This window comes from Emericellopsis atlantica (assembly GCF_019669845.1).
Source record: "Emericellopsis atlantica unplaced genomic scaffold F5Z01scaffold_4, whole genome shotgun sequence".
Classification (NCBI taxonomy): domain Eukaryota; kingdom Fungi; phylum Ascomycota; class Sordariomycetes; order Hypocreales; family Bionectriaceae; genus Emericellopsis; species Emericellopsis atlantica.
In genome coordinates this window covers 436,439-449,491 of record NW_025764706.1, presented here as the reverse complement: position 1 = coordinate 449,491, position 13,053 = coordinate 436,439, and the positions used below count along the sequence as shown (strand labels likewise).

The 13,053-nt window shown below is 54.6% G+C and overlaps 1 protein-coding gene across 1 annotated transcript; it reads left to right on the top strand.

Annotated features, from left to right (window-relative positions):
• Positions 1-362: 362 nt before the first annotated feature.
• F5Z01DRAFT_671095 (uncharacterized protein) lies at positions 363-12,807 on the top strand (the record flags this gene model as incomplete). The annotated part of the gene is made up of 5 exons (XM_046264653.1): positions 363-410; positions 466-8,167; positions 8,219-8,422; positions 8,480-12,652; positions 12,713-12,807. The coding sequence occupies 5 exons, from the start codon at positions 363-365 to the stop codon at positions 12,805-12,807; spliced, it is 12,222 nt and encodes a 4,073-aa protein (XP_046121421.1).
• Positions 12,808-13,053: the final 246 nt, after the last annotated feature.

Genomic DNA, 13,053 nt, shown 5'->3' with positions numbered 1-13,053 from the left:
TTGCATCACGTCTATTTGCTCCGCGCACGTCTCCGCGTCGTGTTGTATAACGAAGCTGCAAGTCTTTGCTGACTGCACCCGTACCTGCCGATCCGAGCAATTCTGTCTTGCCCACATCGACCAGCATCCGCACAGAATCGACGTGCATCTCGAAAACTTGAACCCCACAATCCAGGCCACAAGTTACGGGCAGCAGAAGTTATCCTCAGCCAGGAAAATCAAGGTGGCGCGTCGGAAGCTGTCCACCACCGGGCAGCTCGTTTCTTCTTCATGAGTCGCACTGCCGTGGCCAAAGACTGAAGGATAGCAGTGGAGGGGACGTTTGCATCCAGCCCCGCGGCAGAGCCGCGTTCGTAGCCAACATGGGCAAGATCACAAAAGCCATGACGGCCAAGCACCGAGAGACTCTGGTAAGTGGAGAGGAGAATCATGATTCGAGCGCAGCCATACTAATCCCGTCTTTAGTCTCCGTGGCTCAAGGCCTACGTGGACGAAGCCTGCACGACACCATTGCCCCTTCTGCCTAACAAGCTCGCCGAGTTCCCTTCGAGGTGGTCTTTTGGACGGGGAGATCTTTACCACTGGATCCCCCTCCTGAATAGATTCGACAGCATACTCGAGCGGTTCTGCTCTTTATATGAGCTAGACAAAGGTCCCCAGACCCGCGATTTCACATCCGAACTCATCACGTCACACAGTGGCGACCCCGATTTGGGCGGCAAGGATGATTGGCAGCAACATATGCCAGAGGGTTTCAGGATGCAGGACGATGCCGACAAGCTTTTGGTTGAATCCGTGCTGGGGTTCTCGACTATGCTGCTCAAGCAATGTGGCAACCGAAGCGTGTACGCGAGCAGCAGCCATCTCAACGATCTTCTTAACTCGTCATCCTGGGACGTGCTCATCGCCACTCTTGAGGTTGCCTTTGAGCTGGCCAAACGTTACCAAGCCTCAGTCAGGCGGTTGAGCAATCCTTCGCGCCAGTGGAACGCTGCTCTTCTCGCAAATCACTACAATATCGATTTGGACCGCGTACAGCAGCTTGCGGCGCCATTCGTGAAAAGCAAACTGGTCGGCTTGGGGGAGCCCGTGACGACCTCAACACCCGGCTCATCTTCGAAAGGCAAAGACAAGGCATCGGCAGCTGGTACCAGAGGTGCCCACAACGGTGTTCACCATAATGATTTGGTCTCACTTGCCTGCAGCCAGAATGACCGTTGGACCGGGTGGGGTGATATTCAAATCAAATACTTTCCCGAAGAACAGCTCGTTCTGCCTCAAGTTCCACCTCAAGTGGAAGCTTCGCAGTCTCCAACACCAGCTACACCCACTCCTCTGCGCCGCACCCAGACAATGACTACGCACAGTCAGAGTACACCACGCTCCCGACCTGGTCACGCCGAGCAGTCCTCCCCTCTTGGCCCTAGCACGCCCTACAGCCACGAGGATGCTGCTGGAAGCAGTCAGAAAGTGTTCGAGTTACCGCATTCGGTGGTCAGCTCGGTCTCAATACCAGAGCTTCTTTCACGGCTCCCCAGTGATATGCCATCTGCCACCAAGTATGAAGCCTTCCATAGGTTGAGGGTGGCAAAGGCCATCCTTAGCACGCCAGAAACCCGTCAACGCGCTCTAGCTGTTCGTTTCCTTGCTATCACGAACCTCGCCTACATTCACAATGAAGCAAACTTTATCGAAAAAGTGTTCCGTCAGGATGGCGAGGAAACGCGTCGTTACCAGCTTATTTACCAACTCGCCGAACTGATACGTCCTTCCGCCGATGGCACAAGTGTTGTGCCGCTGTGGCTCCAGACAATCTCGATGGTACTACTTGAGGTGCTCGCGTACTTCAGCACGAAAACCCAGGACGTACTATCGGCCGTTAACGCCAATGTTAATCACGGGGTGCTTCTTTACGTGATTCGAAAAGCTGCCGCTGGCTTGCGTGAGGACGACGGAACTGAAGCCATCGGCAAGGTCACAGCTCTTGATCAGTGGCGCAAAAGCCTGTTCGACATGGCTATGTATCTCTGTGTTCAATCTCGATCTCAAGAAATGGTATCATCTGGACTAGTGGAGGTTCTGGTTGAGATGCTCAATTTTCGATCCAAGACTGTCCAGCGGTACTACCCTACCATCATCGGGTTCTTGGAAAGTATCCTCTGGTACCCGGTCAACGCTTTCAACCCTTTTCTCAACATGAATGGTCTGGACGCTGTTGCAAGTTTGATCGTCGACACAGTGCAGCAAGCGCATGACCATGTCCGAAGCGGTCATGGCATTAGTGACGAGCATAAGTCAAGTCTGATTGACTACAGAATATCCTACTACCAGCAACAGAGTCTCCGTGCCCTGCTTAGGCTGATACATCACGCGATGACCAATTCACCAACAATGGGCGGCAACACTGATCGCTTGTTGCGTAACCTTGTCGACAAATCCGACTTGCTTGCGAGCTTGCGCTGTGTGATTTCGGAGAAGGAAATGTTCGGTGCAATTGATTGGACCTACAGCGTTACCATCCTTAGCGACTTCATAAACAACGACCCTACCAGTTTCTCTGTCCTGATGGAAGCTGGTCTGATCAAGGCCTTCCTCGCAGCTGTCACAGGCGATACTGCGGCTGTCGAGGCCACCGCAGCTGCCGTGCATGTCGAGGCGACGACAGCGCGCGCAGAAGATGGGGACCCCTCAGAAGAAGCCGTGGAGGATGATGAGCCTACGCCAGCAGGCTCGGCGATTCTCGCTGACATGGACGATGACGGGCGACCTCATCCTCCACCGGAGGACGTACTGAGCATGGACCGAGGTGCATTGGCCAAGGGGATCTTGCCTTACTCCGATGCTATCAACGTCGTACCCCAAGTGCTGAACTCAATCTCGCTCAACAACGCGGGCATGAAGATGGTTGTTTCCTCGCATGCCTTTGATCATTTCTTCCAAATTTTCGAGAACCCCGATCATGTAAAGGGGATGATGAAAGCCATGGATCCTGATCAAGATCCCAATAAGGAGATCGCGAGCAATGTGGGGCAAAGCTTTGACGAGCTCGCCCGTCACCACCCGGCATTAAGGACGTCTATCACCAACGCTCTCATTGATTTGGTCGCCCGCATTCGATACTTGGGCTTGAAGAAGGCTCGCACCGATGGATGGGGAGCTAAGCTCCGTGTTGTCAGCAGTGATGGATCACATCTTGCGGTTACCATGGATGGAGCTCTGCGGAGCGCATCCATTGCCGGGGATCAACCTACGTCGTCAACATCAAGCGCCCGAGCCGCCGACGCTGAGATGCCAGAATCTTCGGAAGCTCCCGAGAAGGATAACAGTGACACCTCATCGTCTTCAACTTCCGACGAGACCGTCTACAACTGCTTCACACCCTACGTGCAGGCGCTGTCGACCTTTTTGAATTCGTGCTTCAGCAATCACGGTCTCAAGTCCGGGTTCGTTGCGCGAGGAGGGACCGAGCTGCTCCTTGACATATGTGAATCTCCATGTCATTCTTCCACATTTGGCGAATCGCAGACTTCCCGAGAGCTTGGGCACGTCATCTCTCGCTTGGTGGAGGTGTCTCCCATTCGAACGTTGCCGTCGATCCTCCATCGCACTCAAAAGGCTGTAGATGAGCTACAGCCATTGGTCTCACAGACGGATGTTGCAGCACCATACCTGGCACCGTTTTTGAAAGCCGGTACGACTGTCAGTCAGCAGCCAGGAGACCTGTCCGAAGTAGTGCGGGGCGGCAGCAAGATGGTGCACGCACTGTTGAACGTGCAAAGCCTGATCAGGCTACTCTCCCAATGCTTCCACAGCTCGCGATCCCATACTCTGACGCTATATCCTGTCAACGTGTATGATCTCTACCTCCGGCTAATTCAGTCCATCGGTACATTGATACCTGCGATTCTGACCGAGGAAGCGGCACAGGCAAACCTGGTGCCGCAAAAGTGGTCAGGCAGGCGCTCACTTGGTGCAATTGTGCCCGATGAAACCGTTGAAGATGCAGAACCAACCCCGAGCGCCGGAGAGTCCCAGGACCAAGCACAAGCCGATTCGAATGCCGCGTCAGGTGATCCAGCTCGCGCTTCGGATACCACCGACACTGCAAATAGCTCCAACCCGCGTTACCACAATTACGAAGTGCTTCACAAACTGCTTCATCCCTTGCCGCCGACTATCTATCCGCTCTTCCAGGCACTGGGAAAGTCATTGCTTCCACGCCGAGAGCCGACGCCAACACCTGGGAATGATGCTTATACTCGAGTCCGCCAGATCGAGTTGGCTAAAGCCCTGGCTGATGCTTTCCTCGACCATCTCCGAACTTCCGTCGACAAGCCTGAACACTCTTCCAGCGACTTTCACTATTGGATCATCATGTTCTTGAGTATTCAAGAGATGCTCGTCGAAAACGGTGGCCCAGGCAGACATTCTGAGACAAGATCAAATTGCCAGATTTCTATGCCTGTCTTCTTCGCCTTCAAGGAACGGGGAGGCTTTGATGTGTTGAACAGCATTCTTCGTGTACTCTCGACGTGTGTCCAGAGTTCAAGCACGCCACCTGAGCCACAGGCCAAGATCAAGGTTGCTGGCCTCGCGTTGAAGAAGATACTGGATCTGTACTACATCCTCGGCAACGGAAAGTACATCTCCGAAGGCGCCAATACTTGCAATCTGCAAAGGCACACAGACAAGAGCGCAACAGTCCCGAATATCTTTGAACAATTCACTGTAGAGGTTCGCGCCGCCATGCTACCGGCTGTCACTCATCTCTGGACGTCTTCTGTTGTGGAGAAGGTCCCAGATCAAACAGCGAAGAGACTGATTGATGTATTGAAGCTGATATCACGCGGCGAGCATGAGCCACAATCTACGCCAACAGATAAGATGCCATTCATCTTGACGAACTGCAAAGACACTCGCTTCAGATGGGACAACGTGCGTGCTACTCTTCGGGATCTCCAGAGGAACGAAGCCTGGGGCGACATTGCGCATGAAGCCACATATCGAGCCAATGGGCACATAGGTCCCGCAAGCGAATATTGCACCGGTCACCTTGCTGGTATCATTGGTCCAAGAAATCCTATCCCGCCCCAGGATCAAGACGTGCAGGGACCTCAGGAGTCAGTGGCGAACATGCCCAGCCGAACATCATCTCATGACACGGATTTGTCCGATGGCGATAGAATGTCTTTGGATGATCTGGACAGTGACGAGCAAAGGGACGAGGCCGGAAGCGGCTCTCAACCGTCAATCCATCACGCAGTTTCTGCGACTCCCGGGCCAGCTGCAGCACAGGAGACCTCGAACCAGCCATTTCCCGCTACCAAGGACGGGTTGGACAAGCTTCGAATTGAGTTCCGGAAGGATCTTATTGAGAGGTGTCTCGATGTCATTCGCACACACCCAAGCACTGCCATGGAGGTAGCTGATCTGATAAACGCTACCATCATGAGACAGGATGACAAGGAGGAGTTGGAAGATGTTTGCTCTACGCTGACTTTTGCCCTGTCTTCCCTCGCAATGGACGACGAAGAAAAGAAGCGTAATGGTCAGTGCATATCCTCGTACGCACACCTTCTGGGGTTGCTCCTCCAGAACAAGGCGTTCTTCCAGAGCAACTTCGATGTTCTTCGCGACAAGGTCGAAGAGTACGTCGATCTTCTCAAGGTCCCGTCACCTAACACCGCTGAAAATCTACCGCCATGGATCCCGCACATTTTACTGGTACTGGAGATGCTACTGCGTGAGGATGAGCGGCCCGTGGCAGCTCAATGGAAACCCCCACAAAGCATAGAGGACCCCATAGAGGAGCCTGTTCTCACTCTTCCCACACCTCTGGTTGAGCAGGATAACCGCGACCAATTGCTCGAGTCTGTCCTGAACCTTCTACCCCGGGTTGGAAAGGAAGATGTGCTTGCTACGTCGGTTTTGCGCATCCTTGTGATTCTCACGCGCAAGCGAGCGTTGGCTAAGCGCGTCGGCGACAAACGGAACTTGCAACGCCTGTTTCTTATGGCGAAGCAGCTAGCTGGATCCGGCTCAGGACGCCTCAGGCAAGACAGGACAACTGCCCACATCATGATGATCCTGCGCCATATTGTCGAGGATGAGGAAGTGATCAAGCAGATCATGCGTACCGAAATCCGTGCAGAGTTCTCGCACATAACCCGTGCTCGTCACAGCCAGGCGGATGTCCTGGCGTACCTTCGTCACATGGCTGCACTGGCACCTCGAGCCCCTGACATCTTTGTCGAAGTGACCAATGAGCTGGTCCAGTTTGAGCGGTGGTCTCCTGCTACAGGAGATCGTTCGTCGACCCTGGTGTTGAAGGAGCCCACCGCTTCCAATCCCGACGCTCCCTCGACGGAGGAAGCTAACGTCAAGCCTTCCACGGAACAGTCAGACAAGGAAATGTCGGATGTACCGAAACCCCCTACTGAGCTGAAGCGACCTCTTGTCGAGAACCCGGATGGCGTTGTTCATTTCCTACTTAGCGAACTTGTGAACTACCGCGAAGTCGATGATAAGGAGCCCACTGCACCCGTCGTCGAAAGTGCGTCGAAACCTGGAGAGGCCGAGTCAACACAACCGAAGGAAGAGCCTCCAGCCGATGGCGACGCCTCTCCCGCCGCAGCGAAGGACAAGAAACCACTCAAACCCGTCTTCAAGGCTGAAGAGCATCCTATCTTTGTGTACCGCTGCTTCCTGCTGAGTTGCCTCACCGAGCTTCTCCACAGCTACACTCGTACGAAAGTGGAATTCATCAACTTCAAGCGGAGTGCTCCTCCACTGACTTCCAACACGCCCATAAAGCCCCGAACCAGCGTGCTCAATTATCTCATCTACGACCTTTTGTGTCAGGGAAATTTGAATGGGACAACGGACACCATCGCCTCTAAAAAGAAGGCTGCTACGTCTGCGCAAACACTGAAGCTGTTGGTGGCCTTGGTCACCAAAACTTCCGAGAAGCCCATCGACCGTGGCATTCCCAAGTACGAATATGACGACGAGCCTGACTTGCTATTTGTACGCAAATTCGTCCTGGATACAATCTCCAAGGCCTATGAGCGAGCGCCAGTCTCCGATGATCCCTTGGAAACCCGGTACTCTCGCATGCAGAGCCTGGCTGAGCTCATGTACAACATGATCACGGAGCGCGAGAGACCCCCTCACCTCAGTCGCCCTGAGCCTTCCAACGGTCGATCACAGGCTCAGCTTCGCCGTCTCATGTTCGAGAAGGGATTCCTTGATAAGCTCACTTCGTCCATTGCAGAGGTTAATGTCAACTTCCCTGGCGTGAAGAGGGCGATCAAGTACATTCTGAGAGTCTTGAGGATCCTCACAGATACTGCCAAGGACCTCAGCCATGCCAACTTGCTTCCGGCAAATCCTGGTGCGGAGGCTGTGGAGGACGATATCATCTCCACGTCGTCCTTGTCAGATCTAGACGATGATCGTGAGGAGACACCTGATCTTTACCGCAATTCTTCGCTTGGTATGTTGGAGCCTGGCGGGGATGACGACGACGAATCGGAAGATGGCGACGAGGACGGCGAGGATCTGTATGGGGACGAGTACGATGATGAGATGGACTACGATGAGGATGCAATGTCCGAGGACGACCAAGACAATGTCAGCGAGGACAGCGAAATGGGCGAAATTGAGGGTATGCCGGGCAATCCTGATGTGGTCGAAGTCATCATGGACGGCGATGACGACGAAGACGATGAAGACGAGGAGGATGACAGTGATGAAGATGACGAGGACGATGAAGATGAAGACCTTGACTCCGCCGACATGGAGGATGTGGAAGACCGCGTTGAAATCATCAATGAAGACGGCGAACCGATCGACGACGATGGTAACACGGACTGGGAAAGCGATGGCGAAGATGACGACGATATGGACGAGGAAGTTCTTCAGTTCGAGCCCAACGGGCGCGATGGCCCGGGCAACCACGAGCATCTCGGCGTGCCAGGCGGGTTAATCGGCAACATGGCTAGAGCCCTACTTGAGGGTGAGGAATACGACCCTGATATTATGGACCCAGCATTTGACGACGACGACGATGCTGAAGACCTGGATGACTTGGAGGAGGAGGAGGATCAAGACGAGATGGAGGAAATGGAGGATGAGGAAGATATGATGCTGGAGGAGAACATGCCTTGTGAGTACCAAGTCCCGGAGCCAGGGCTCTCCCCGTCTAACATTGCATTAGTGAACGACGATCCAATGATGCCTGAAGGACATTTCCACTGGGATATGGCGGATCGTGACGGTGAGCCTGGCGAGCGTATGGTTCTGATCGGTGAGCCTGGGCACAGACATCGGGCTATGGCTAGAGGCGATCCCACCCGAGGATTTCCTCCAGGCTTCGTGGTTGGTGGCCACGGTGGTCGACATGGTACGGCAATTGGAGGTGGTGAGTGTCTTGGACGCTCACGACGATGTGTTTGAAACAATGCTAATCCATATGCAGCTTTCCGCAGCTTCTTTAGTAGGAGGCCACAGCATGCGCCACCTGCCGCGAGCGCTGCCGATGATAGCATAAACCCCCTACTCCGACGTCAGGAGCCAGCCAGCCAAGACAACCGCCCCCAAACGTCTGGGCACTCGCGTCGTCCTTTGGAGATCATGCCTGAAGGCGTCAACATCGGTGGCGGACGTCGTGGAGTTAACGACCCTATGGGCATCCTCGGCGAACTTCTGGATTTCCTTCCCCAAGGAGGCCGCGACGGACATCACTTCCACGTGCAGATTGCTGGGCCAGGTGGTGTTGTTCCGCACGGCCGAAACCGGGATATGATCCAAGAGAATCTCTTCCGAGATCTGATGGGCATGGGCAGAGGCCACGGACACGAGTCTCGACGCGACACTGGAAGTCAGGAACCGCATCAAGCTGTCGCATTCCAGTTGCAAAGTACCATGGAGCGTTACACGGAAGAGGCTGCTATGCTTTTCATGGACAAGGTTGCCCACGAGGCCGCGAAGCTAGCCAACATTATCACAGCGAAACTGACACCTGCCGCTGTGGCGCGTGAGCTGAAGCTAAAAGCTGAAGAGGCAAAGAGGGCTGAGAAAGAAGAGGCTGAGCGCCAGGAACGAGAGCGTAAGCTTCGCGAAGAGAAAGAGCAAGCCGACAGAGAAGCCAAAGAAAAGGCTGAAGCTGAAGCACAGGAGGCAGCAGAACGCGCCGCTTCTCAAGCAGCCGCCGTTGCTACCTCAGAGTCCAACACTGCCACCGGAGACAACACCGAGTCCGGGGCGATGGAAGGCGTGGAATCCACCTCCACCACAATCACTGAGGGCGAACCTGCTGCGCAAAGTACAACTGCCTCGGGCGAGACTAGTGCCGGCGTTGAACCCACGAGCGACGCACGCGCTTCCACCCCTGACCAGCAACGGGTAGTGACTGTCTTGAACAACCAAGAGGTCGACGTTACTGACCTGGGGATTGACCCTGACTACCTGGCAGCTCTCCCGGAAGAGTATAGGCAAGAAGTCATCGCTCAGACCATCTCAGAACGCCGCACTCAGGCACGCGAGCAAGCACCCACTGGCCAAGATCCCGGCATCTTCCAGGAGTTTTTGGATGCCCTGCCCACCTCGCTGCGTCGGGATATTGAGGCGCAAGAAGCTCACGACCGACGCCGCCGTCGCAACGAATCTGGCAGAAACGCTGCTGCAGCTCCAAATGCCGGCGTCGAGATTAATCAAGGCAACCCAGGCGGTGCTGCCCAGCCGGCTGCTGATGTCTTTGGCGAGATGGACGCAGCCGACATCCTCCTCACATTCCCGGCTGAGCTCCGAGAACAAGTACTCGCTGAGCAGGGCCATGAGCTCATAGCACACCTGCCCCCGGAAATGGCAGCCCAAGCGCGACGACTTCAACAGGACGCGGCGCCTCCACCGCGTGCCCAAGTTACTCATCGGCGGGCTTTGGGAGCAGGAGGTCTGAGCCCTCCACCGCCCCCAGAGGCCGCCGGAAGCAGGGCCCCTAAGCCGCAGCAGCGCCGCACTGTTGTACAGATGCTCGACAAGTATGGCGTCGCGACACTGGTGCGACTCATGTTCATTGCACAGCAGGGCTCGATTCGAAATCACCTGTTTGGGGTCTTTGCCGACGTGTGTGAGAATCGCCAAAACCGTCTCGAGGTGGTTAGTACCCTCTTGCAAATCCTCCAGGAGGGCAGCACCGATATGCACGCAGTCGACCGCAGCTTCAGTCAGCTATCGCTCAAGGCTAGGCGTGCAAAAGATGAGGACATCAAGACGCCACGAGGTCTTAAGAGAACATCGACATCGATTCTTCAAGGCACGCAAACCAGCTCAGAGACTTCGCCATTGTTGATTGTGCAGCAGTGCTTGGATCTACTTGTCGAGCTATGCAGCAAGAACCCCCACGTTCCATGGCTCTTCCTGACAGAGCACGAGACGGTGGGCTTCACCTTGAAACGTGCGTTGGGTCGAAAGGGTAAGGGGAAGGACAAAGATTCTAGGGTGCACAAATTTGCCATCAACTCACTCCTGACCCTGCTGGATCGCACGCTGGTCATGGATAACGCCGCTGTAATGGCGCACCTCGCAGATCTCCTCAACCGTGTCACCATGCCTCTGCAAGCACTGGATCGCCGTCGCAGAGAGGCTGAAGAGAAGGCATCCAAGGCCAAGGAGGACGAGGTCAAGGAGCCGGAGAAGCCAAGCGAGAGCACCTCTGCAGAGCCATCTGCAGCCCCGGAGACAGCGGCTCATGACCAGCCTGCCGACGCGGTCGCTACAGATGCTGCCGCCAAGCAGCCCGACGCCCAGGACCAGGGCGATCGATCAAACAAGTCCCGACTGCTACAGCCGCCTCTGATTCCGGACCAGTATCTGGTCATGGTCGTCAAAATCTTTGTCGCCCGTGAGTGCAGCTCGAAGACATTCCAGAACACAATCGCCACAATCAAGAACCTGTCGACTCTCGAGGGTGCGAAATCGGTCTTCGGCAACGAGCTTGTGGCCCAGGCAGAGCTCTTGAGCAAAAACATTGTGTCGGACCTGGATAACCTCCTGCCTCACATCGAAAAGGCAAAGACCGGTACAGAAATCCAAGGCGTCGCCCTCGCCAACTTCTCGCCCGGCAATTCAGAACAAAACAAGCTGCTTCGTGTCTTGACGGCGCTCGATCATCTGTTTGATGTTAAGAAACGTGGAGAGGGCAGCACTGCCGCCGATGACCAGAAGAGTGCGCTTCTCTCTTCCCTCTACCACAACACGACATTCTCTGCCATGTGGGAGAAGCTTGGCGCCTGTCTTTCAGCTATTCACCAAAGAGAGAACATGCTCCACGTCGCCACAATCTTGCTGCCGCTCATCGAGTCGCTCATGGTCGTGTGCAAGAACACTGCAGCCTCCGACACGAATCTGCGAGAGGCCGATAAGGACATGCTCATGGCGAGCCCGCCTCCCGAGTCGCGGACGGCCAGTCTTTTCTTCACCTTTACAGAGGAACACCGTCGGATACTGAATGAGCTTGTTCGGAGCAACCCCAAGCTCATGTCGGGCACTTTCGCCCTCCTTGTTAAGAACCCCAAGGTGCTCGAGTTTGACAACAAGCGCAACTACTTCAACAGAAGTGTTCACTCACGTACTGGCCAGCCGCAGCATGGTCGACCTAGCTACCCAACTTTAAACCTACAGGTTCGCCGCAACCAGGTTTTCCACGACTCCTTCAGGTCCTTGTACTTCAAATCCGGCGACGAAATGAAGTTTGGAAAGCTTAACATTCGTTTCCATGGAGAGGAGGGCGTCGACGCCGGCGGCGTCACCCGTGAGTGGTTCCAGGTCCTAGCTCGCCAAATGTTCGACCCCAACTACGTACTCTTCATTCCAGTCTCGTCGGATCGCACGACTTTCCACCCGAACAAGCTCAGTGGGGTCAACGAGGAGCATCTCATGTTCTTCAAGTTCATCGGTCGTATCATCGGAAAGGCATTGTACGAGGGCAGGGTACTCGATTGCTTTTTCAGCCGCGCTGTCTACAAGCGCATCCTGGGCAAGAGCGTATCCGTCAAGGACATGGAGTCTTTCGACCCCGACTACTACAAGTCTCTGTGCTGGATGCTGGAAAACGATATCACGGACATTATCACCGAAACGTTCTCAGTCGAGGACGATGAGTTTGGCGTTACCAACGTAGTAGATCTCAAGCCCGGCGGTCGGGACATTCCGGTCACAGACGAGAACAAGCAAGAATATGTCAAGCTTGTTGTTGAGCACAAGCTTCTGAGCTCGGTCAAGGACCAGATGGAGCATTTCCTCAAGGGATTCCACGATATTATCCCCTCCGAGTTGATCTCCATCTTCAACGAGCAAGAGCTTGAGTTGCTGATCTCTGGTCTGCCGGATATCGACATTGACGATTGGAAGAGCACCACGGAGTATCACAATTACACGCCGTCTTCGCCCCAGATCCAATGGTTCTGGCGTGCAGTTCGCTCCTTCGATAAGGAGGAGCGCGCCAAGCTGCTTCAGTTCGTCACTGGTACCAGCAAAGTACCTCTGAACGGTTTCAGAGAACTGGAGGGCATGAATGGCATACAGCGGTTCAACATTCACCGAGCCTATGGCAGCAATGACCGCTTGCCAACTTCTCACACATGCTTCAATCGTAAGTCTTGCCCAGAAAGCTGGCCCCCTATGGCTTGAGCAATAACTAACAAGCATGCAGAACTGGACCTTCCCGAATTCGAGAGCTACGACGCCTTGCGGTCACAGCTGTTCAAAGCTATAACCCAAGGCAGCGAATACTTTGGCTTTGCATAAATATTGCCAGGCTGCTGTTTACATGTTGCATCGTGGTTAAGGACGGCATGACACGACTAGTAGAAGGCGGCAACGGAACGAAATGGGCGCAAAGAGCAGCCTATTTACGTTTGATTCACGGCGTTCGGGCGCAGTGTTTATTTTTACCAGTACAGTACGTTATTTTTGTGCGCAATCTGCCTCAGACCAACTCGAGTCCATATGGTCAGTCGGGCAGGACGCGAGGAGAGTGCAGGTCTCCTTGCT